Source organism: Giraffa tippelskirchi, chromosome 1, assembly GCF_054371585.1.
Source record: "Giraffa tippelskirchi isolate mGirTip1 chromosome 1, T2T-mGirTip1v1.2.pri, whole genome shotgun sequence".
NCBI lineage: Eukaryota > Metazoa > Chordata > Mammalia > Artiodactyla > Giraffidae > Giraffa > Giraffa tippelskirchi.
Genome location: NC_137275.1, coordinates 226,844,805 through 226,871,395, shown reverse-complemented (window position 1 = coordinate 226,871,395; position 26,591 = coordinate 226,844,805). Strand labels below are relative to the sequence as shown.

Below are 26,591 nucleotides of genomic sequence, written 5' to 3'. Positions count from 1 at the left end.
TCATTTTATAGAGATCTTTCCAGAGTGCAGTAGCTAGCAGTTCTGAGCCCACTGTACATGAAATCTGAAGAGGAGAAAAGAGCTGACAAATGCAAATGGTGGGGGCCAGGCTCCTCACTGCAGGATTGGGAAGTTACAGATAAGCAAAGAACAAGAGGATGAAGCTGAGCCGCTGACCACCACTCCTTATGGCTCTGAGTTGTGTCCAACGGGACCACCATCACCTGCACGTAGGTGCTATAAGCCACCTGCCCCCTCTTGGCCTTTCCCCTTCCTCCCTGTGATGATTCCAGTGACATTTCCAGCCTGCACCCCTCTTCCAGGCCAGGTGCATCTGTCCATCCATGGCCTCCCCATCTCATCCTGGGGGCTAACAGGCCCCTCGAGGACTGCGGTCCTGCTGCTGCCCACAGCCAGGAGGCAGCCCCAACTTCTCCAGCTGCTGAGCCCAGACACCTGGTGTAACCAAGCAGGAGCCTATGGGGCCCTCCCAGGACAGACCCCATCCCGTATCCTCTGCTGCAGCTCCTCTCTGAAGTATGGAGATAGTAGTATCTGAGGTACATTCAGGGAGTTGTTTTACAGCTGCCAGAAGCCCCACTGAGTGGAAGAAGTTAACTACTTGATGAGCATGAACACATCACCCCCAGAGTGTCCAGTACCTGAGGATTTGTGAGGTTAGCCTCCTGTTACCTCACCAACCAGAGAACTGTGCACCAGCCAATCACATACTCTGTGACCCTCCTCCCTCATGTGGCCTGTAAAACTGCTTTCCTGAAACCCTTCAGGGACTTCAGGGTTTAGAGCACGAGCTACCTGTCTCCACGTATCGGTGCCTTTACAATTAATGCTGCACTTCCTTTACGGCAACTGGTGTCAGGCAACCGGCTTTGCTGCACTCGGGTGTGTGGACCCCAGTTTGGTTCAGGAACACGGAGCCTCCCAGGTTCCCAGTTCCTTGTGCCCCGGGGACTGTCAGCTCCTTCTCCAGGGCGTACGGCCAACCCCCACACTAATTCCCCTCTGCACCCTCAGCCTTGGCCCAAGCCTAATCTCTCCACCAGGCCCTGACAAAGCTCCCTGCCCTCACGGTGCGTCTCACATCCCACCCAACACGGTCTTTTGAAGCCTGAGCAAGACCATGCCCCCTCCTCCCTGTGATTCCCCTCACCTGATGAAGCCAGGCCTTGATCCGTTCCAGGTGATCCAGGATCCTCATTCTCTCCAGATCCCACCTGTGTGGCCGCTGTCTGTGCCCGTCTATATGGGCCTGTGTGATCTCCTAAAATAAGGGTTATTTTATATACAGATAATGGGGTGAGTGGTGGCCCCAAAACATATGTCCCCCCAGAAACGAGAACAGGGCCATATCTGGGAAAAGGGTCTTTGTAGATGTAGTTAAGGATCTCAAGGTAAGATCATCTAGGGTTAGGGTGACCTTCAATCCAACTGACAAAGTCCTTATAAGAGATGAAACAGGACACAGATGAGAAGCCTCATGAAGATGGAGGCAGAGATGGGAGGGAGGGGGCCACAAGCCCCGGGACCCCTGGAGCCCCAAAGCTGGAAAAGGCAGGAAGGACCCTATCCTGGAGCCTCTGGAGGGACCTCAGCCCTGCGCTACCTTGCTCTCAGGTGTCTGGTCTCCAGGACTGGGGGAGGATGAACTCCTGTTATTTTAAATCACCCAACATGTGGTCGTCTGTTAGAGAAGCCACAGAGAACTCACACAGGCCCTGCTCTGTGGGATCCTAGAAGTGTGGGTCTCACTAAAGGAAGATGGAGGCTGGATTACAGAACCCTTAGAGTCAGCACTGGGCCCTCAGAAATGCTAAAGCAATGGCTGGGCCCCAAAATGTTGAGGGGTCAAGTCTGAACCCTGTCCCTAGGGTTACTGGCTGCACATGCCTTCCCAGATTCTTACACCTGTATGTGGCATAGTAAGTATCTAGTCCTGACTGAGGACATTTAATGTCACTGTTGACATTGCTCATTAAGAACCCACCAGTTACACAGGTGAAAACCCAATTAGGACGCTTGCTACACCAATGAGCAATTCTGAACATGGTCGGGGGTGGGGACTTACGTGCAGACAGCAGCCCTTCCACTCTCCCACCCCTCCTCCACACTCCCAACCCCCTCCTCTTCCCTCCCAACCTCCCACTCCTACTCCCACAAGGAGGGTCCTCAATGGGAAGCTGGGGGACCACGCAGAGGCATCTTGAAGTAAATGCTGCCTGATCCCTAGGCTAGCTGCTCCTGAACATTCTCCACCCATCCCAGTTAAAATACTCGAATATGTGCAAAGAAAATTAGAGATACCAAGGGAACATTTCATGCAAAGATGGGCTCAATAAAGGACAGAAATGGTATGGCTCTAATGGAAGCAGAATATATTAAAAAGAGGTGGCAAGAATACACAGAACTATACAAAAAAGATCTTAATGACCCAGATAACCATGATGATTTGATCACTCACCTAGAGCCAGACATCCTAGAGTGTGAAGTCAACTGGGCCTTAGGAAGCATCAATATGAACAAAGCTAGTGAAGGTGATGGAACTCCAGCTGAGCTATTTGAAATCCTGAAAGATGATGTTGCTAAACTGCTGCATTCAATATGCCAGGAAATTTGGAAAACTTAGCAGTGGCCACAGGACTGGAAAAGGTCAGTTTTCATTTCAATCCCAAAAAAGGGCAATGCCAAAGAATGTTCAAACTACCACACAGCTGCACTGATTTCACATGCTAGCAAAGTAATGCTCAAAATTCTCCAAGCAAGGCTTCAACAGTCCATGAACCAAGAACTCCTAGATGTTCAAGCTGGATTTAGAAAAGTCCGAGGTACCAGAGATCAAATTGCCAACATCCGCTGTATCATAAAAAAGCAAGAGAATTCCAGAAAAACATCTACTTCTGCTTCATTGACTATGCTACATCCTTTGACTGTGTGAATCACAATAAACTGTGGGAAATTCTTAAGCAGATGGGAATACAAGACCACCTTATCTGCCTCTTGCAAAACTTTATCCTGGTCAAGAAGCAACAGTTAGAACTGGACATGGATCACTGGACTGATTCCAAATTGGGAAAGAAGTATGTCAAGACTGTATATTGCCACCCTGCTTATTTAACTTACATGCAGAGTACATCATGAGAAATGCCAGGCTGGATGAAGCAGAAGCTGGAATCAAGATTGCCAGGAGAAATATCAATAAACTCAGAGATGCAGATGACACCACCCTTATCGCAGAAAGTGAATAGGAACTAAAGCGCCTCTTGATGAAAGTGAAAGAGGAGAGTGAAAAAGTTGGCATAAAAGTCAACATTCAAAAAACCAAGATCATGTCATCTGGTTCCATCACTTCATGGCAAATAGATGGGGAAACAATGGAAACAGTGAGAGATTTTATTTTCTTGGGCTCCAAAATCACTGCACATGGTGACTGCAGCCATAAAGTTAAAAGATGCTTGTTTCTTGGAAGAAAAGCTATGACCAACCTAGGCAACATATTAAAAAGCAGAGACATTACTTTGCTGACCAAGGTCCATCTAGTCAAAGCTATGGTTTTTCCAGTAGTCATGTAAGGATGTGAGAATTGGGCCATAAAGCAAGCTGACTGCCAAAGAATTGATGCTTTTGAACTGTGGTGTTGGAGAAGACTCTTGAGAGTCCCTTGGACAGCAAGGAGATCAAACGAGTCATTCCTAAAGGAAATCAGTCCTGAATAGTCATTGGAAGGATTGATGCTGAAGCTGAAGCTCCAAATATTTGGCTTCTTGATGCAAAGAACTGATTCATTTGAAAAGACCCTGATGCTGGGAATGATTGAAGGTGGGAGGAGAAAGGGATGACAGAGGATGAGATGGTTGGATGGCATCACTGACTCGACGGACTTGAGTTGAGCAAGCTCTGGGAGTTGGTGATGGGCAGGGAAGCCTGGCGTGCTGCAGTCCATGGGGTCGCAAAGAGTCGGACACAACTGAGCAACTGAATTGAACTGAACTGAACTAGGGAACATTGAGTTAAAATCATGAGATATCACACCGCACTTATTAGGACTGCTAAACTCCATATACATGACAATATCCACTGCTGGAGGATGAGGAACAAGAAGTCTCCCTCACTGCTGGTGGGATGTATGTACGGACACTTTATAACACAGCTGGGCAGTGTTTTCCAAAGCCAAAACACTGGATCCAACAATCATGTGTTCAGTGTTGTCAACTGCTTTGGAAGTGTATCCCAAATTCAAACAAGGATGCAATTATGCACAGCAGCACTATTCACAATAGCTAAAAAATTGAAAAAAAAAAATCAGGATATCCTTCAGTATATGAAAGCATAAGCAAATTGGGGTGCATCCATGATAAGGTGAGTAGAATATGCCACCCCAAAATATGCCTCTCTGGCATAAGGATTATTTCAGTCTAACTTTTAAAAAAGAAAAAACAGAAATCTCAGAAAACTAAGTAGCAATTGCCCTTTTGTGAAGGACATTTACAACAGAGAACTCTACATATTTAAGGGCTATCCCTCTTTGCACCAGAAGTAGATGACAAGTAACTCTCAAGTAATTCTTATCAGTGGAGAGGTCCTGACTTAAATCTGCAACAATCATACATTTCTTTACTATGTTTGCATGATAACCTGTCATAACAGGCTTCCCCCTTTCCCCAAGGTCTTTCTTTTATTTTTCTCTGAAGATCTTACTTGAGGTGATGGCTTTGGACATTTCAGGGAGTGACTCAGGTTTCCTGGATAGTTCCCCTATATACAGGAGGTATACAAGTTGTTAAACATCTGCTTTTCTCCTGGTGATGTCTCAAACTCACTGCTTTTATACAGGAACTGGAGAACGAGGCTGGGCTCCTGAAGGCCACTCCTTCTCATCTAAGTTGCTTCTATCAGTGTTGCAGTGAAAAGGAAAAGAGAGAAATGATTTTCTTTTCTTTCCTGAGAACAAAGAAAATAAAGAGCACAGTGAGCAGGCCGGGTCCCCCCAGGTTTCCCTTCCCTGCTCCTGCTCTGTGCTCTGCAACCAAGTCTGCTTTCCTGCCCCTAACTCTGCTTGAGCTGCATCCTGCACCTATTCTCCTCTAACCCCATGCTACTTACACCCTGGAGCTTGCCTTTACCACACACCACCCCTTGTAGTTTTCCTTCTTTTTGCATTTCCCGAAGAAAGCAGCAGTGCAATGAACCAGAGACAAACAGACCTAATTACCGGACTACCTGATACCAGCTCTGATTTTTGTGGGGGTTTATTGCTGTTGTTATTTTATAATCTTATTTATTTATTTATTGTCTATTTTTTGGCTGTACTGGGTCTTTGCTGCTGCGTGGACTTTCCTCTAGTTGAGGAGAGTGTGGGCTTCTCCTTGTTGCAATGTGACGGCTTCTCATTCAAATATTGAGCCTGTGCTCAAGAGCCTGGGAGCCACAACTGCCGAGCCCATGGGCTGCAACTACAGAAGCCCACACACCCCGGAGCCTGTGCTCCACAACCAGAGAAGACACTGCAGTGAGAAGCCCTCACATCACAAGGAAGAGTAGCCCCCACTCACTGAAACTAGAGAAAACCCACGCACAGCAACAAAGACAGTGCAGCCAAAAATAGATAAATGAAATAAGTAAAATCAACATTTTTAAAAATTAAGGTAAAATAGATAATCAACAAGGACCTATTGTATAACACAGGCAACTAAACTCAGCATCTTGTAATAACTTATAAGGGGAAAGATGGCAGAGTAGAAGGACATGTGGTCATCTTCTCCTGCGAGAACTCCAAAATTGCAACTCTCTGCGGAACAACCATCAACAGGAGAATGTTGGATCCCACCAAAAAAAGATACCCCACATCCAAAGGGAAAGGAGACATCCCAGTAAGACGGTAGGAGGGGCAAAATCGCATTTAGAATCAAACCCCATGCCCGCCAGAGACACTTGGAGGGCTCAAACAAAACCTTGTGTGCACCAAGACCCAGGGGCCCCGCAGAGACTGACCAGACATGCCTTTGAGTGTTTGAGTGTCTCCTGCGGAGGCAAGGGTCAGGAGTGGGCTGCTGCATGGACAGGGGCTCTGGCTGCAGCAGACCTGGGTCCAGCAGCATGTGGCATAAGCCCTCTTGGAGGAAGTTGCTATTAGACCCATCACAGAGACACCGAGCAGATGATCTACAAACTGCAGAACAATTATACCAAAGAAATTCTCGCACTGTTAAGTAAGTTCTAGGATCCACAACAGATTTCCCAACCTGGGGATCTGGCAAAGGGACTGAGAACCTCCAGGGAATTAGACATTGGAGGCCAGTGGGATTTGATTACAAGACTTGCACAGGACTGGGAAACAGGCCCTTGGAGGGCACAAACAAAACTGTGTGTGCACCAGGAGGAAGGAGCAGGGTCCCCGCAAGTGACGGAGCCAGACTTCCCTGTGAGAGTCCAGGAGTCTCTGGTGGAAGCCTGGGTCAACACTGTGGCCTCAGGCCAAACAACAGGGAGGGAATACAGCCCCACTCATCAACAGAAAATTGGATTAAAGATTACTGAGCATGGCCCCGCCCGTCAGAACAAGACCCAGTTTCCCCCACAGTCATTGTCCCCCATCAGGAAGCTTTCACAACTCTCCTATCCTTATTCATATGAGGGCAGACAGAATGAAAACCACAATCACAGAAAACTAACCAAACTGATCGCATGGACTACAGCCTTGTTGAACTCAGTGAAACAATGAGCCATACTGTGTAGGGCCTCCCAAGACGATCGGGTCATGGTGGAGAGTTCTGACATAACATGGTCCACTGGAGAAGGGACCACTTCAGTATTGGCAAACCACTTCAGTATTCTTGCCTTGAGAACCCCATGAACAGTATGAAAAGGCAAAAAGATATGACACTGAGAGATGAACTCCCCAGGTCAGTCAGTGCCCAATATGCTACTGGAGAAGCGTGGAGAAATAACTCCAGAAAGAATGAAGAGATGGAGCAAAAGTGAAAATAGTGCCCAGATGTGTATGTGACTGGTGATGGAAGTAAAGTCCGATGCTGTAAAGAACAATATTGCATAGGAACCTGGAATGTTAGGTCCGTGATCACGGGATAATGGATGTGGTCAAATAGGAGATGGCAAGAGTGAACACTGACATTTTAGGAATCAGTGTACTAAAATGGATTGGAGTGGGCGAATTTAATTCAGATGATCATTACATCTACTGCTATGGGCAAGAATCCCTTAGAAGAAATGGAGTAGCCCTCATAGTCAACAAGAGTCCAAAATGCAGTATTTGGGTGCAGTCTCAAAAATGACAGAATGATCTCTATTCATCTCCAAGGCAAACCATTCAATATCACAGTAATCCAAGTCTATGACCCAACCACTAATCCCAGAGAAGCTGAAGTTGAATGGTTCTATGAGGACCTACAAGACCTTCTAGAATTAATGCCAAAAAAAGAGGTGCTTTTCATCATAGGGTCTGGAATGCAAAAGTAGGAAGTCAATCAGACTATACTACAAAGCTACAGTCATCAGGACAGTACGGTACTGGCCCAAAGACAGAAATATAGATCAACAGAACAAAATAGAAAGCTCAGAGATGAATCCACGCACCTATGGACACTATATCTTTGACAAAGGAGGCAAAAATATACAGTGGAGAAAAAACAATATCTCTTTAACAAGTGGTGCTGGGAAAACTGGTCAACTACCTGTAAAAGAATGAAACTAGAACACTTTCTAAGACCATACACAAAAGTAAATTCAAAATGGATTAAAGATCTAAATTTAAGACCAGAAACTCTAAAACTCCTAGAGGAAAACATAGGCAGAACACTCTCTGACATAAATCACAGCAAGATCATCTATGACACACCTCCCAGAGTAATGGAAATAAAAGCAAAAATAAACAAACAGGACCTAATTAAATTTAAAAGCCTTTGCACAATGAAGGAAACTATAAGCAAGGTGAAAGACAGAATGGGAGAAAATAATAGCAAATGAAACAACTGACAAAGAATCGATCTCCAAAATATACAAGCAGCTCATGCAGCTCAATACCAGAAAAATAAACGACCCAATCAAAAAATGGGCCAAAGAACTAAACAGACATTTCTCCAAAGAAGACATACAGATGGCTAACAAACACATGAAAAGGTGCTCAACATCACTCATTATCAGAGCAAGGCAAATCAAAACCACAGTGAGGTACCATCTCATGCCAGTCAGAATGGCTGCCGTCTACAAGTCTACAAACAATAAATGCTGGATATGGTGTGAAGTAAAGGGAACCTTCTTACACTGTTGATGGGAATGCAAACTAGTACAGCCAATATGGAGAACAGTGTGGAGATTCCTTAAAAAACTATAAATAGAACTGCCATATGACCCATCAATCCCACTGCTGGGCATACACACCAAGGAAACCAGAATTGAAAGAGACACCTGTACCCCAATGTTCATTGCAACACTGTTTACAATAGCTAGGACATGGAAGCAACCTAGATGTCCATAGGCAGATGAATGGATAAGAAAGTTGTAGTACAGATACTCAGTGGAATATTACTCAGCTATGAAAAAGAACACATTTGAGTCAGTTCCAACGAAGTGGATGAAACTGGAGCCTGTTGTGAAGTAAGTCAGAAAGAAAAACACCGATACAGTATATTAATGCACATATATGCAATTTAGAAAGATGGTAACGATGACCCTACACACAAGAGCAAAAGAGACACAGATGTAAAGAACAGACTTTTGGACTCTGTGGGAGAAGACGAGGGTGGGATGATATGACAGAATAGCATTGAAACATGTATATTACCATATGTGAAATAGATGACCTGTCCAAGCTCGATGCATGAAACAGGGCACTCAATGCTGGTGTACTGGGACAACCCAGAGGGGTGGGATGGGGAGGAAAGTGGGAGGGGGGTTTGGGACAGGGGGATACAAGTACACGGTGTACCCCCGTGGCTGACTCATGTCAACGTATGGCAAAAACCACGACAACATTGTAAAGTAATCCACCTCCAGTTAAAATAAATAAATTAATTTTTTTTTAAAAGTAGGAAGTCAAGAGATACCTGGAGTAACAGGCAAGTTTGGCCTTGGAGTACAAAATGAAGCAGGGCAAAGGTTAACAGAGTTTTGCAAAGAAAATGCACTGGTCATAGCAAACACCATTTTCCAACAACCCAAAAGAAGACTCTACACACGGACATCAAAAGATGGTCAATACCAAAATCAGATTGATTATGTTCTTTGTAGCCAAAGATAGAGAAGCTCTGTACAGTCAGCAGAAACAAGATCAGGAGCTGACTGTGGCTCATATCATGACATCCTTATTGCAAAGTTCAGACTTCAATTGCAGAAAGTAGGGAAACCCCCTAGGCCATTCAGGTATGACCTAAATCAAATCCCTTATGATTATACAGTGGAAGTGACAAATAGATTCCAGGGATTAGATCTGATAAACAGAGTCTCTGAAAAACTATGGACGGAGGTTCCTAACACTGTACAGGAGGCCATGATCAAAACCATCCACCAAAATGAAATGCAGAAAGGCAAAAGTGTTGTCTGAGGAGGCCTTACAAATAGCTGAGAAAAGAAGGGAAGCTAAAGGCAAAGGAGAAAAGGAAAAAGATATACCCATCTGAAAGCAAGGTTCCAAAGAATAGCAAAGAGATATAAGAAAAACCTCTTAAGTGAACAATGCAAAAAAAAAAAAAATAGAAACAATAGAATGGGAACGAATAGAGATCTCTTTAAGAAAATTAGAGATACCAAGGGAACATTTCATGCAAAGATGGGCACAGTAAAGGACAGAAAATGTAAGGACCACTTCTGAAGCAATAGATATTAAGAAGAGGTGGCAAGAATACACAGAACTGTACAAAAGAGATCTTAATGACCCAGATAACCACGATGGTGTTATCACTCACCTAGAGCCAGACATCCTGGAATGTGATGTCAAATGGGCCTTAGGAAGCATCACTACGAACAAAGCAAGTGGAGGTGATGGAATTCTAACTGAGCTATTTCAAGTCCTAAAGGATGATGCTCTTAAAATGCTGCACTCAATATGCTAGCAAATTTGGAAAACTCAGCAGTGGCCACAAGGACTGGAAAAGGTCAATTTTCATTCCAATCCCAAAGAAAGGCACTGCCAAAGAATGTTCAAACTATTGCACAACTGCGCTCATCTCACATGCTAGCAAAGTAATGCTCAAAATCCTCCAAGTGAGGTTTCAACATACGTGAGCCAAGAACTTTCAGATGTTCAAGCTGGATTTAGAAAAGGCAGAGGAACCAGAGATCAAATTCCCAACATCCACTGGATCATAGAAAAAGTAAGAGAGTCGAGAAAAACACCTACTTCTGCTTTATTGACCATGCCAAAGCCTTTGACTGTGTGGATCACAACAAACTGTTGGAAAATTCCCAAAAGATGGGAATACCAGACCACCTTACCTGCCTCCTGAGAAATCTGTATGAAGGTCAGGAAGCAACAGTTATAACCAGACATGGAACAACGGACTGGTTCTAAATTGAGAAAGGAGTATGTCAAGGCTATATATCGTCACCATGTTTACATAACTTATGTGCAGAGTACATCATGCGAAATGCCAGGCTGAATGGAGCACAAACTGGAATCAAGATTGCTGGGAGAAATATCAATAACCTCAGATTTGCAGATGGCACCACCCTTATGGAAGAAAGTGAAGCAGAACTAAAGAGCCTCTTGATGAAAGTGAAAGAGGAGAGTTAAAAAGCTGACTTAAAGCTTAACATTCAGAAAACAAAGATCATGGCATTCGATTCCATCACTTCATGGCAAATAGATGGGGAAACAATTGAAACAGTAACAGACTTTATTTTCTTGGTCTCCAAAATCACTGCACATGGTGACTCAAGCCATGAAATTCAAAGACTCTTGCTCCTTGAAAGAAAAGCTATGACCAACCTAGGCAGCATATTAAAAAGCAGTGAATTAAAATAAATGTAAACCGAAGTGTGATCTTTTTAAGGCACACAAAAAAAAAAAAAAGCAGTGACATTTCTTTGCCAACAAAAGTCCATCTACTCAAAGCTACGGTTTTTCCAGTAGTCATGTATGGGTGTGAGAGTTGGGCCATAAAGAAAGCTGAGTGCCAAAGAATTGATGCTTTTGAACTGTGGTGTTGGAGAAGGCTCTTGAGAGTCCCTTGGACTGCAAAGAGATCCAACCAGTCAATCCTAGAGGAAATCAGTCCTGAATATTCATTGGAAGGACTGATGCTGAAGCTGAAGCTCCAATACTTTGACCACCTGATGTGAAGAACTGACTTATTTGAAAAGACCCTTGATGCTGGGAAAGATTGAAGGTGGGAGGAGAAGAGGATGACAGAGGATGAGATGGTTGGATGGCATCACCGATTCAATGGACATGAGTAAACTCTGGGAGTTAGTAATGAACAGGGAAGCCTGGGGTATTGCAGTCCATGGGATCACAAAGAGTCAGACACAACTGAGCGACTGAACTGAACTGATTAGTGGAAAGAATATGAAGAAGAATAGCTATCTATATCTATATCAAGAATAGATATCTATATCTATACCAGACCAGCTGGAATGTAAGGGATGCTGATGGTGACTAGTTCTAACTGTCAAGACTTCAATCAACTGAAGCCTGGAGTCTGCCACAGCCCAAGACCCTTAGTGAACACGCCTGTCAAGTTAACATGTTAGTCACTTACTTGTGTCTGACTCTTTGCAATCCCATGGACCACCAGGCTTCTCTGTCCGTGGGATTCTCCAGGCAGGAATACTGGAGTGGACTGCCACGCCCTCCTCTGGCAATCTTCCCCACTTAGGGACTGAACCCAGGTCTTCTGCTATGGGCAGATTGTTTACCGTCTGAGCCACCATGAAAGCCTGAACATGCCTGTACCCATAGATTAAGCTTCCCCAAGTTTGCAATTTAGAGAGACACTGCTCTGGAAAGATCCATGGTGTTCTCCATAGTTCTGCAAGTAATACACTTTTCCTTCCCATGAGCTTTGGCTGGGTTGTATCTTCTGGCTCAACACCCACCAAGAGGTAAACTCACTTTTCTGGTAACATTTCTCTGTCCAGACTCCAAACCACCACTTGATACTAATTCTACAGTCAGTTGTCTTGCTTCCAATACATGGAAATCACGTTGTTTTTCTGTGAGCAAAGCTAGCTAAGGGCCAGAAACAGCATCCCTATTTTATCTTGTGAAGCCAGTAGGTGTCAAGCAAACTCAGCTCTGTGGATCCTTTCTCCTCCAGTTCGATGCCCCGTTTTACAGAAAACACTTGCAAAGCTTTGAGGTTTTATTTATACCTCATTTCTGAAGGCTTTTAATACCTACAGATGACTCATCAGTGCCACTTCTACTTTGAGGTTTAAAATCCTCCAAGTTTTTTCTAACATACTTATTCCATGCCTTGCGTTTAAATCTTTGACCATATGTTGTTTATCCTGTGTCTCATCAGAATTTGGTTAATTGCACCCTTTTGCCCTGAATAATGCTGTACTCATCACATGGAGTTCTTGCCAAAACTGGATTTGACAAGGTAGGGCACAAGTGGGCCTAGAAGAAAGTCCGGGAGCATGACTACAGTCTGGTGGAGCCGAGATTCCAGTTGAGGGCACTGGAAGGAAACACCGAGCCTGAGGACAACCCGCCCACTTGAGGATCCAGGCATAGGAGGCCTTGCCTGAAAACAAGCAAAAAAAACGACTAAGATGCGCCTGCGCGCTGGAGGCTTCTTGACAGACACGCCCCCAGAGTAGCCAATCCCCGAGCGGTTGGGTGGGGCCTCCATCGCGCTCCGCACCCTCCGGGCGCCTATTGGCCAGACTGCCTCGGTCGCAACGCCGATTGGTCGCTCGTGCCTGACAGGGTACAGGCCGGCTGCTCGCCCTTCACTTCGCCTCAGCGCGGGAGGACTGGACGTCGCCGAGCTACTAGCGCGCCCCAGGCCGGGTTGGGCAACGCATCAGGACAGCTGGTAGACTGTCGGGAACACACCCTGAACAAACCTCATAAACCTTTAGCCTGACGGCTTCAAATTCCAGGGTGGGAGGCCCCAAATCCCGTCAGCTTTGAGGAATTTGAGTCCTAACCTGAAGGAAGCTTGCGTCTCGTCAGCTTCAGGGACTACAAGTCCCTTCACCCACAGAAACACCGAATCTCCTAGTGCTGCGACCCTCAAATACCTAGAGTGACCCCAGTTCCCCTCAGCCTGAGGCACCCTAAAAATAGCACCGCAGAGAGACCAAATTTCCTTAACCTCTGAGACCTTGAATACCTCAGCCTGGGAGCTCTTAAAACTCTTCCTCCTCAAGACCCCAACTGCCATGCCTGTTGGAGACCTAAAGCGCCTTAATAAGAAACCCCCGATTTCCTCAGCCTCAAAGATCCCAAGTTCTCTCACCCTGCGCATTCTACATCAGCCAAAAGATCCCCAGTCCCCTCTGTCTGAAGAGCCCACTTCCTTCAGGCCGTGTGACCCAGCTCTCCTCAAGCCAAGTGACCTGTCCCTTAGACGTAGAACCCACGTTATGCCCAGATTTTTCTGAGTCTCCAGGCGGAGGTCCTCAAAACCCTTCTTGGAGAAATATTCCCTCTCCTGCACTGAAACAGAGCCCTGATTTCAGCCTGACCCCAGTCCAGCAGTTAGGGGCTTCCAGGTCTCCTCAGGACTCCCTCCGTCACCCACAGACACATCCCTCCCAGTGCCTTTCCTCGGAGGGGCTGAACTGCAGGGGAACCATAGAAACCAAATCTAGTTCACATTAGGCTGGTCTGTCATAGCTGGTCAGGATCCGTCCATCCCACCAATACCCTCACCCCGACTCTCCCCTCACCTTCCTGCCCTGGACACTCCACCTAAGGAAGACAGACCAGGCTCTGGACAGTGGTCTGGGCTATCTCAGCACCTTCTTCTTCCACAGGCACCTTGGCCTTGAGCACTCCAATGGCCATGAGGCCGAACAGGTCTCCAGAGGAGAGCACTGAGGGAGATGCCGGGAGAACAGAGTGGAAGCCCACGGTGAGAGGCAGAGGCGGCAAAGCTGGGCTCTAAGCCAGCTCTATAGGAAGGACACGGCGCTGGTCCCTGAAGGACCACAGACTGCTTGCCTGGGAAGCTGAGTGAACTTCTCTGTGACCATACACAGGATGGGAATGCCTGGTCTTGTCTGCGATGGTGGGCTGGAGTGGGACAAAACAGGACACTAGCATCATCAACTGCTCTGTGTCCAGGGAGAGTTAGGAAAATGTTCAGTGTTTGTTCAGTTAAGCAGGACACAGTTGGGAAGGAAAGTCTTCATCCCTGCCTCACAGAGACCATCCAGCAGCTTCAGGCTACTCCCTGCACAAAAGGTGGAGGAAAAGGCCCAGCTCTAAGTTCTGACTTATATTAGTAAATTACTGATGAAATCTATTATTTTCCTTAGGCCAAAGATGCTTTCAAAGACATCTCTGTATACTTCTCCAAGGACGAATGGGAAGAGATGGGAGAATGGGAAAAAATTCGATATATGAATGTGAAAAGGAACTACGAAGCACTGATTGCTATAGGTAACAGGAAGTGCTGGGTGCCTGTAAGCCTGGGAAACATGAAACAGGTCTTCACCCTCAGTGCTCACTTGGCCCTCTCTTAGGTGGCTTCATTTGCTCACAGTTGCCTTTTGTGTGGAGGCTAACCTGGAGGAAATTTTTATTGTTTTGTACCAAAGGGAGGTTGACCCTGCAGCGCAGAGCTCACCTCTTGCCTTGTTCTAGATTCTCCCAGCTCATCCTACTGATTTCCCTGACTTTGTGACACTTTCCATTGCTTCAGTGCTTTGTTCCTCCTTCTTAGAACAAATATTTTGCTTCTTTCCAGGTTTCAGAGCCACTCGACCAGCTTTCATGCATCACCGCAGGAAGGTCATGACACTGCCCCAGGTAGATGACACTGAGGATTCTGATGAAGAATGGACACCAAGGAAGCAAGGTGAGGGGCCAGGAGGTTTTAGCGGTGTCTTCCTGAAAACTACATCTCAGCTGCTAGCAAAGAAAACATAATTTTCAGCATTCTGTAGTGGTTGTGGCTGAATATTGACATAAGCCTGAATGGAGGTGAAGGTATAGGTTTTCCAGTATAATTCTCAAAAGTTTTGTTTAAAGTTTATCATCCTTTTTAAAAAGAATTATTTTTGCTAAACATTCTTAATGAATGGCAGTTAAAGAAACCTTAGAAATAAATTCACCAAAGAGATTTAATATTAACCTCATAATTGATTATTGAATTAAATCTCTTAGAAGAGGAAATGATTAACATGTTATGTCAAGATACATTATTTATGTATGTATATAACACAACACATGATCTTCTTACCCTAAGGTGAAACTAATTCTTTGTTTTAATTCTGGGAAAGGGTTTGAGAGAACTATTTATTCTCCCTGATCTTTCCCACATTTCACTGACCAGAGACAGCATCAGGTAAATAAAATGAAGTGCACTCATTATACAAAAGAAGTGAGCAGCTCATTTCCTCTTCTGCTGCTCAGTTTAGAAGAGTTAATCTTGCTAGACTGGAGAAAACAATTTAGATAGTTCTATAATTCTCCGTCTATGAATTTCTGTTCTCCCAGATTTTTAAAAATTATTTATTTAGTTTTGGCTGCACTGGATCTTCGTGGCTGTGCACAGGCTTTCTCTGGTTGCAGTGAGTGGCTTCTCATTGCAGAGCACATGCAGGCTCAGTAGTTTGTGACACTGTGCCCTCTACATCGGCAGGCAGATTCTCATCCACTATGTCACCCGGGAAGTCCCTCTGTTCCCTTAGGTTATTAAAACTAGTGAAAGGGATATGAAAAACAAACATTTGGTTGTCTGCAAAGGTTTTGACATGAAGAGAGATTCTTCATAGGGAATACATATGCCACGGTTCACCATACCTCTGCACATCTTTATTTACCTTCTTAACAATTTCTGAGTGTATGGTACACTCTTGCTAATTATGTACACATTAGTGTTAGTGGCCATAGTGTTAATCACTCCATCGTGTCCAACTCTTTGCGTACCCATGGACTGTAGCCCGCTAGGCTCCTCTGTCCATGGGATTCTCCAGGCAAGAATACTGGAATGGGTTGCCATTTCCTACTCCGGGTGATCTTCCCAACCCAGGGATCGAACCGCGTCTGTTGCATCGCCTGCATTGCAGGCGGATTCTTTACCGCTGAGCCACCGGGGATATATATACACATTGCTGTACAACAAATCTGTAGAACTTTTCCATCTTGTGTGACTGAAGCCCTAACCCACTGAGGAACAATTCTCCAATCCTTCCTCCTCATAGCCCTTGGCAACCATGTTATATTTTCTGTTTCCATGGATTTGATTAATTTAGATACCTCATAGAAGTGGAATCAGGCAATATTTGTCTTTTTTGGATTGATTCATTTTACTTAGCATATCATCAAGACCCATCCCTGATGTAGCATATGACAGAATTCTTTTTTAAGGCTTAAAAACATTCCATTGTGTGCATGTGTATATAACAGATATAAGATATATCTTATATATAATCTTTGTTTATCCACCAGTGAACATTTAGATTGCTTCCACATCTCATCAACTGGGAATAATGCTGCAATGACCATAGATGTGCACACTATTTATTGAAGATCTTGTTTTCAATTTTTTATGGAAATATACTCTTGAGTTCGAGTGCTAGATCATACAGCAGTTCTACTTTTCTGAGGAAACTCCATACTGTTTTCTATGAAGGTTGCAACATCTTACATTTCCAACAATAGTGTATAAGGGTTCTAATTTTTCCATATCCTTACCAAACTTGCTATTGTCTTCTTATTCATATTGCCCATCACAGAAGGTTTCAATTTGTATTTCCCTATTGATTAGTAATATTGAACATCTTTTCATATGTTTGTTGGCCATTTGTGTATCTTCTTTGGAGAAATGTCTATTTAATTCTGTCTCCCACTGTATTAGTCAGCTCAGACTGCCATAACAAAACAGACTGCATGCCTTTAACAACAGAAATTTGTTTTCTTACAATGCTGGAGCATGGAAGTTTGATATCAGGGTTCCATCGTGGTCAATCAGGTTCTCTTTCTGACTTATAGGAAGGCTTCATATTGGTGTATGCTTATTAACCCCTTATCAGATACATATTTTACAAATATTTTCTACCATCCTGTAGGTGGCCTTTTCACTCTATTCACTGTGTCCTTTCCTGCACAGAGGTTTTAAGATTAATGTAATCTCATTTGTCTATTTTTACTTCATTACTAATACTTGTGCACTTGGTACCATATCTAAGAAATCATTGCTGATTCAGTGTCATGAAGCTTCACCCTTGTTTTCCTCTAAGAGTCTTATCAAGTCTTGCATTTAGGTCTTTAATCCATTCTGAGTTGATTTTTCTTCATGATGTAAGATCTTCGTTATTTTGCGTATGGATATTTTGTTTCCCCAGCACCATTCGTTATAGGGATTAAACTTTCCCCATTGTCTTGACACCCTTGATGAAGATCATTAGACCATGTATCCAAGAGTGTCAGTCAGTTCAGTCTCTCAGTCGTGTCCAACTCTTTGCGACCCCATGAATCGCAGCACGCCAGACCTCCCTGTCCATCACCAACTCCCGGAGTTTACCCAAACCCATGTCCTTCGAGTCGGTGATGCCATCCAACCATCTCATCCTCTGTCGTCCCCTTCTCCTCCTGCCCTCAATCCTTCCCAGCATTAGGGTCTTTTCCAATGAGTCAACTCCTTGCATGAGGTGGCCAAAGTATTGGAGTTTCAGCTTCAACATCAGTCCTTCCAATGAACACCCAGGACTGATCTCCTTTAGGATGGACTGGTTGGATCTCCTTGCAGTCCAAGGGACTCTCAAGAGTCTTTTCCAACACCACAGTTCAAAAGCAGCAATTCTTCGGCGCTCGGCTTTCTTTATAGTCCAACTCTCACATCCATACATGACCACTGGAAAAACCATAACATTGACTAGACGGACCTTTGTTGGCAAAGTAATGTCTCTGCTTTTAAATATGCTATCTAGGTTGGCCATAACCTTCCTTCCAAGGAGTAAGCATCTTTTAATTTCATGGCTGCAATCACCATCAGCAGTGATTTTGGAGCCCCCAAATATAAAGTCTGACACTGTTTCTACTGTTTCCCCATCTATTTCCCATGAAGTGACGGGACCAGATGCCATGATCTTAGTTTTCTGAATGTTGAGCTTTAAGCCAACTTTTTCACTCTCCTCTTTCACTTTCATCAAGAGGCTCTTTAGTTCTTCTTCGCTTTCTGCTCTAAGGGTGGTGTCATCTGCATATCTGAGGTTATTGATATTTCTCCCAGCAATCTTGATTCCAACTTGTGTTTCTTCCAGCCCAGTGTTTCTCATGATGTACTCTGCATATAAGTTAAATAAGCAGGGTGACAATATACAGCCTTGACATACTCCTTTTCCTATTTGGAACCAGTCTGTAGTTCCATGTCCAGTTCTAGCTGTTGCTTCCTGACCTGCATACAGGTTTCTCAAGAGACAGGTCAGATATCTGGTATTCCCATCTCTTTCAGAATTTTCCACAGTTTATTGTGATCCACACAGTCAAAAGCTTTGGCATAGTGAATAAAGAAGAAATAGAAGTTTTTCTGGAACTCTCTCGCTTTTTCAATGATCCAGCGGATGTTGGCAATTTGATCTCTGGTTCCTCTGCCTTTTCTAAAACCAGCTTGAACATCTGGAAGTTCACGGTTCATGTATTGTTGAAGCCTGGCTTGATTTCTGTTTATTTCTGGCTGTCTATTCTGTTCCATTGATTGACATGTCTGTCTTTATGCCAATGGGCTCCCTCAGTGGCTCAGCAGGTGAAGAATCTGCCTTCAGTTCAGGAGACACAGGAGATGCAGGTTCAATCAATGGGTTAAGAAGAGACCCTGGAGACGGAAATGGCAACCCCGTCCAGTAGTCTTGTCTGAGAAATCCCCTGGACAGAGGAGCCTGGTGGACTACAGTCCCAAAGGTCACAAAGAGTCAACATGACTGAGTGACTGAGCACACACTTTATGCCAAAACTACACTCTTTTGGTTCCTGTACTTTTGTAATATGTTCTGAAATCAGAGGCCTCCAGCTTTGCTGTTCTTTCTAAGATTGTTTTGCATATTTGGGGTCCTCTGAGATTTGGTATTAACTGTAGGATGGATTTTCTATATCAGAAAAAAATTCCAGTTGGATTTTAATAGGAATTGCATTGAATCTTTAAATTGCTTTCGGTAGTATGAACAGCTTAATAATATTAAGTCTCCAAATCCATAAACATGAGATGCCTTTCTATTTACTTGTGTCAGATTCCTTTCAGCAATACTTTTGTAGTTTTCAATGTATAAGTCTTTCATCTCCTTAAGTTTACTCCCAATTATTTCATTCTTTTTGATGCTATTATAAATAAGATTATTGGGACTTCTCTGGTGGTCCGGAGGCTAAGACTCCACACTCCCAATGCAGAGAACTTGGGTTCAGTCCCTGGTCAGGGAACTAGATCCCACATGGTGCAAGAAGACCTGGCACAAATAAATAAATAAAAATAAATATTTTTAAAAATTTAAATTTAGATCTTGAATATAGTTTTTAAAAAATCAAAAATAAATAGGATTGTTTTCTTATGTTCCTTTTTGGAATGGTCATTGTTCATGCATGGAAAGATATTTGAATGTTGATTTTGTACTGTGTGCAACTTTCTCTGCGGGTTTTTTTTGTGTGTGGAATTTTAAAGATTTTTCTATACATAAAATCATGTCCTCTGTGAACAGACATAATTTTACTTCTTTCTTTCCAAATTGAAGCCTTTTGTTTCCTTTTCTAACCTAATGCCCTGGCTAGAACTTCTAACATTATGGTGAATAGAAATGCTGAGAATGGGCACCCTTGCCTTTTTTTCTGGATCTTAGAGAAGTTTTCAGCTTTTCACTGATGACTATGATGTTAGAGGTATTCTCTTCATATATGACCTTTATTATATTCCAGTCACTTCCTTCTATTTCTACTTTGTTGAGTATTTTTGTCATGAAAGGCTAGTAAATTTATTAGATACTTTATGGACATCAGATGAGGCACAGATGAAGTTTCATATATTTTTTTAATTTTAAGAAAATTATGTAATGCTCCCAGTGGAAGCATAGGAGTTGATGATACAGAAATCATTTTCCATTCCTCCTTTGGTAATCCTTGTCCTTGTCACTCTCTGGCTCAGAATTATGTGTCCTCAATTAGAATGCCCAGAGTTTGGAAACATTTACCAACCGAAACACTGATTCTCATCATTTTTTAGGTAAACCTTCTAGGATGGCCTTCAGAGTGGGGCACAGTAAACACCAGAAGGTGAGTATTTCCCAAATCCTGTTGCCAAAATATACTCCTCATGAACCCAGTCACAGGTGAGGATAGGAGAAAACACAGAGCTCCTGGAGCCTGCTGCCTTCCTGTCCTGAGTCTTTAGCACGGTGTCTGATATCATCACCATCTTTACAGTTAGTAAGAACAGCAACAATAGTAGGCTGTCCTATTGTTTCATTATTTTCACAATATTTAAGACTTTAAGCATTTTATGTGAATAAACTTACTTAAACCTTAAAACAATCCTACAGTACCTATACGTAGGTATATAGCTATCACCATTATCGATCACAAAACTGAGGTAAAAAAAATGATTTATTATATGCCTGAGATCACAGTATCACTGGTAGTGCAATCTAATCCAAAGCACGTTTTCTAAACTCCTTACAAAATGATTACAACTTACATAGTTTTATGAAGTTTATTCATACATCTTTATATCATTCATCTGAGAGATGTTTTCAACCTCAGTTCTTTTGTGCTGTGCTAGGGAGGGATATGCTAAGACATCTGACTAAGGGAAGCTTAAGGACATGCTGGGCAGCTTGTAGAGTGGACAGTCCAGGATGATGAAGGTGACAGGATCCCTACCTCAGAGCCTCCCACTCCAATAAGAGGAAGCAACTCGCAACCCTGACAAGCTTCAGGTTTATGACTGAAAAGCAACAAATAAGAAAATAACTGAAAGACTTTCACATAGGTTACCCACTTTTGAGTAGAAACTCATCATCTGGGCATCACTTCAAATGCTCGTTCTTGCAGGAGGAAGTCACAAGTCCTGCCCCTGAGCTCTGATTAGGCAACTCTCCTGTTTGGGATCATTTGTTTAGCCTGCCCAGTGTTGTAAGCTGTGAGAGCCTGGCCCATACCCGTTAATTCTCAGAAGACCAGGCCCAGCTCAAAGCCCCCGAGGGCCCCCTGAATGTTTTGTGAATGAGTGACTCCACATTTAAACATTCACCTAGGAGTGAGAAGGTCAAAGAATGCTAAACATAGTATCTGTGAGCTAGACTTCAAATATAGAGGCAGTTGAAGGGATAAATTGATGGCAGGGATGTACGCTCACATTCATACTGTACTAAATAGCTCACACAACGATTTGTTGAAATGTTATTAAATTTCATGTCCACTGTAACATTAAGAATTAGCATGTATACCAATTTATGGATCAGGAAACTGAGGAGAACAAGCTAGTCATACAGTCTTGTTCAAGCAGAATTGATAAGGCTAGCTACTTTAATTCCAAACGTTGTCTCTAGGACATGGTAACCTGCAACTTTCAGCTCGTTTTCTTTATTGTCTAAATGTGTTTCTGCCGATCATCTTTTCTCTTCTCAATCTCACTCCTTTGTCACCTTATTTTCCAGATGTGTTTTGTTCCCTCTGTAATTTCCCATACTTCCTCATCCATCAAAGGTCCACTAATTAATAGAAAACCCCTTGGATTTCTCTATGAGCACTTACCCTCTTCTTTCCCTGACCTCCAGCTATTCTCCCTGCCTTGCTCTCACTTTTATGCAGAAAGTTGAAGGGAAAGAACCTTAAGATATGAATTCTAGTTTTGTTTCACTACCCACTTAGGTCCTTATTTTACACTCCTGTGTTCAGAAGCCCCCCTCCACCAGGTATTTCCAAGAATTGTCAAAGTATTAACTAAAGTCATGCATGTGACAACACTTCATAAAGTCCTAAAGAACTAAAGAAATGCATGTTGTCTTTTACTCACGTAGAAGGGAATGTCCAAGGCACCATTAAGTAAGAAATCTAGTTTGAAGGAATTGCCGGGAGCAGCAAAATTGCTGAAGACAAGTGGCTCCAAGCAGGCTCAGAAACCGGTGCCCCCTCCCAGAAAAACAAGGACCACTGGACAGCACCCCAGACAAAAAGTCGGTAAGAGAAAATTTGGGGAGTTCCTCTAATTAGTTCTCTAATCCCTGTAGAAAAGCTAATAAGTATGGCCTGGGTGTGTGGCGTGGACTTTGGGTAGGCTTGGGTTTAAGCTGGACTGATCTGAGACATGAAGTTAGCAATGGGGCCTTGGGAAAATCTTATACATTTTCTGAGGTCCTGATTGCTCCTCTGTAAAGTGAAGATAAGGATACATAACTCATACAGTGTTTGAAAGCATTACATTAAATGCAAAAGTGCTGACACTTTTTTGAACTAAAAGTAGTTCAGGAAATCCAGCTGTGATGATAGGGACCATGCTTTGTTAGTGTTTATGCCCAGACCTCTGCTCAATGCCTTACGTGTCATGTCAACGCCTTAACATATATTTTCTGAGTAGATGTGTCAGTGAACTATTTCCTAAGTAAGAAGGTTGGGAAGTTAAACCTACTAACGGGAAGTTCAGGAAGCTTACAATGAACTGGGCATCTGTGGTCAGTGTGGAGCCTCAGTCTCCTGAACCAGTAGTTAAAGGGAGAGGAAACAAAGGATAGAGAAGGGACTTCCTGGCGGTTAAGTGGTTCAGACTCCACGCTGCCACTGCAGGAGGCGGGGGTTCCATTCCGGGTCGGGGAACTAAGATCCCACAAACCATGCAGCGTGGCCAAGAAATAAATAATGTAACCTTAAAACATAAAATTACAAAAGTAAAAGTTTGAAAAATACGTGTAAAAATACATGTAAACAAGTTTTAACAAAGTATATAGATGGACATGTAGGAGATCTCACACTTTGTGATAAAACAGGGACTAACTCTCCAGACCCCACCAGCCTTTCTTAGCTTCTGTTCTCCATCTTCGAACTCAGAAGAAAGGAGACTGGAGATTTACTCACACCTGCTCTAACCACCCCCTGTGCTGCCTCCCATATGCAGAGAGCTCCAGGCCAGGCACCCCTAACTTAACAGACCCTTTCCCCTCACAGGGAGCTGCTCAGGAGATTCCACTTAAGTCATCAGTCTTATCTCTCAGTAGGGTAAAGTACCTGTGGCCACTGTAACATGACTTTTCAGATACTTACACGCAGAGAAAGGTCCCTGCAGATCCACCTCTATCAGGAGAGATGCTGCTTCTGATGCTGCTGGAAGGTCCCTAGTCTGGGTGATATATGGAAAAGGCCCTTGACACAAGCTTCCTAGATTTCTCTAGAGGTAGAGAATAAGAATGGAATGGAAAAGTGGACTGTAAAGACACACTTGATGGGAGACAAATCGTGCGCTGTCAACACTTAGATGATTAGTGGGCAGGCCTTACCATGGCAAACCAGCTACCTGACCAAAAGCTTCCTCTTTCAGCAGAACCGAGGCCCAAGATCCACCCACGTGCCTCCTGCTCTCTGGCCTTCTCCAGTCAGAAATGCCTCAGCCAGCACATCCAACACAATCACCCCTCTCAGACACTCCTGAGACCGTTTGAAAGAGACCACCTCCAAGCTGAGGATCCCTGCCCAGGCAATCAAAATCAGCAGCAGCGATATTCTGATACACACAGCCAGAGTGACAAACCTGAGGGTCGCGAGGCCAAAGAAAGGCCCCAACCTTTGCTGAAAAGCATAAGTCTGAAGAGGATTTCAAGGGCCTCTTCCTACTCACCCAGAGGACAAATAGGGGGTTCTGGGGTGCATGAGAGAATGACAGAAGAGCCCAGCACAAGCCAGAAACTGAATCCAGAGGACACAGGCAAATTATTCTTGGGGGCAGGGGTCTCAGGGATTATGAGAGTCAAGTACGGAGAGTGTGGGCAGGTCTCCACGGATAGGTCAAGTCTCATCACACATGAGAGGACACACACAGGGGAGAAGCCCCATGTTTGCGGGGAGTGTGGGCGAAGCTTCAGTCGGAAGTCCAATCTCATCAGACACCAGAGGACACACACAGGGGAGAAGCCCTATGTGTGCGGGGAGTGTGGGCGAAGTTTCAGTTGGAAGTCAGTCCTCATCACACACCAGAGGACACGCACAGGGGAGAAGCTCTATGTGTGCGGGGAGTGTGGGCAAAGCTTCAGTGATAAGTCAGTCCTCATCACACACCAGAGGACACACACAGGGGAGAAGCCCTATGTTTGTGGGGAGTGTGGGCGAAGCTTCCATTGGAAGTCCCTCCTCATCAGACACCAGAGGACACACACAGGGGAGAAGCCCTATATTTGCAGGGAGTGTGAGTGAGTCATGACCAACAAACCACATCTTAGCCACAGGAGGATTACTGCAGCCACCCCACGCCTCAGCACTAAGGGGGCCTCAGAGGAGGTCTCTGACCCGTTACTGTCCCCAAGAGTATGAGGAGAGACTTCCCAGGTGGTCCAGTGGCCGAGACTCCAATGCAGAGACCCATGTTCAATACCTGATTGGGGAACTGGCTCCCACATGCTGCAACTAAGACACAGCACAGCCAAATAAATAAATATGTAAATAAATATTTGAAAGAAAGAGTGTGATAAGCACAGAATTAGTTGATTAAATAGACCTTTATGACACTTTCACTTTATGACACTTTCATGACAGGAAAGGAGGTAGATAAACAGCAGAGGGTTTCTTAAGTGTTCTGGAGATGTTCATGCCAATTGCCTTCTTGGTTTTTTGTACTCCTCTTCTAATAAATTTTGTCTCCAAACAAATCTGAAGCCCAGACTACGTACTTATTCCCCGCGTAGTACTGAGAGCAGTGGGGTCCAGTGGTAGCTGAACCCCTGGGAAGGCATAATTCTGGAGCCAACTCAGTTAGGCCACTGGACAGTCGGTTCCTGGGTCCAGGGAGAGGAATCTAGGGTTTGAGACAGACTCACCAGAGAAGAGAACTCCCTGGCCTCCTGGGAAGTGTGGCCTCTCCTCCTTATAGGCCTCGACTCTCCTTTGGCCTCTCCTGGTTGCCCTCTGGTTTCCTCTGACTTCTGTAGCCTCAAAGTGAAGGCCTTGTGCACCTGAGTGTGTGCGTGTGTGTGCACCTGGCTCAGCCTGGGCCATCTGGTCTTTGCCGCTCCCTCAGAGTCATCACAGCATCTGGACCCCAGATTCGACCACAGGGGTCCAGTTCTCAGCCCTGCCCTCAGCAGCTGTGCGACCTGGGGCAAGATGCCCAGCCTCTCTGTGTCTCTATTCTTATCTGTGATACACAGTGGAGGCAGCAGCATTTTAGTCTGATGCATGAGCACAGGGAGAATCTGGCAGAGGCTGGCTGAGGATGCAAGCCCCACCTTTGCTGTTCTTTGTGTTTTTTTCTTTAATCTTTTCTTATTTTTTAATTGAAGGATAATTGCTTTACAGAATTTTGTTTTCTGCATGTCCTTCAGCCCCCACACCTTCCAGGTCTTCAGAGCTAGACGAGGAAGGGGCCGTTTAGGCACTTGGCTGCCCTGAGGAGTGGGTGTGAGGTCAGGGGTGCTAAGGGAGGGCGACCTCCCTTCCCACTACTGCCGTTCCTGCTGGGCTGGGCAGCCCCAGAGCCCCTCCACGGACAGGCAGTGCCGACAGTCGTCCGCCCTGCCAAGAGCAGAGCCTGGAGCCGCGTGTGCAGGAAGTCCCTGTCCGGCCCCCATCCCACCCCCACACGGAGGGTCCTCGAAGCCCACACAGCGGCTTCTCTATGCACGGGCCTCGTACCTGTACCTGTGTCCACGTGCTCTGGTCAACACTGTCGCGACCTTGAAATTCTTAACTATGGAATAGCTCATCCTTACACATCCCTTTTATGAGTGAAGTCTGATGGACCCCAGGGTGTGCTGTGAGCAGAGCAGATACGCACACACGGGTCCCAGGGGTGACCAGGCTGCACGAGGGGACAAGGTGGACACAAAGGCCCCCCGGTGAGTGAAGGTGGGGACCCCATCAGGAAGCCACGCTTGCTTTGACCCAGAACTGAGTTCCGACAGAGAGTGGAGACAATGGCGTTCTAAAGAGTCGACCACACCCTCCCCTCTGTGAATGACCTCTGCCCTGGCCTGATCCTTCCAGGATGGGTTCAGGAGGCTGAAGTTCGCCCGGTCACCAGAAGACACCAAGGGGAGAGTGGGCCGTGGGACGGGGGGCGGAGGGTGCAAACTCCAGGACTGGGGGCAACAGCCCTCAGTTCCCTCCCTGTGCCAGGCTTCTGAAGTATCTCTACATGAACCATGTCAGTAATAACCACCCACTAGTATTTTCTCGTTTCTTTCATGCTTTCTTAAAGGAACACGTTTGTCTGTGGCTTGATTTCCCTACAGGAATGGAAGCCGTATAGAGTCCCCAT

The 26,591-nt window shown here is 44.7% G+C and overlaps 1 protein-coding gene across 2 annotated transcripts; it reads left to right on the top strand.

The window, feature by feature from the left end:
* Positions 1-12,859: 12,859 nt before the first annotated feature.
* On the top strand, positions 12,860-24,987 carry LOC145541155 (histone-lysine N-methyltransferase PRDM9-like). Of its 2 annotated transcripts, XM_081576857.1 has the most exons (7): positions 12,860-13,013; positions 13,960-14,057; positions 14,464-14,587; positions 14,895-15,005; positions 20,358-20,407; positions 22,153-22,312; positions 23,664-24,987. In XM_081576857.1, exons 2-7 carry the CDS (start codon positions 13,983-13,985, stop codon positions 24,530-24,532), a joined length of 1,389 nt encoding a protein of 462 aa, XP_081432983.1. In that variant the 5' UTR covers positions 12,860-13,013; positions 13,960-13,982; the 3' UTR covers positions 24,533-24,987. The 2 variants fall into 2 exon arrangements, with proteins under 2 accessions (XP_081432983.1, XP_081432979.1); XM_081576853.1 differs by lacking the exon at positions 12,860-13,013 and having other exon boundaries at positions 13,966-14,057; positions 22,156-22,312; positions 23,664-24,984.
* The last annotated feature ends 1,604 nt before the right edge of the window (positions 24,988-26,591 follow it).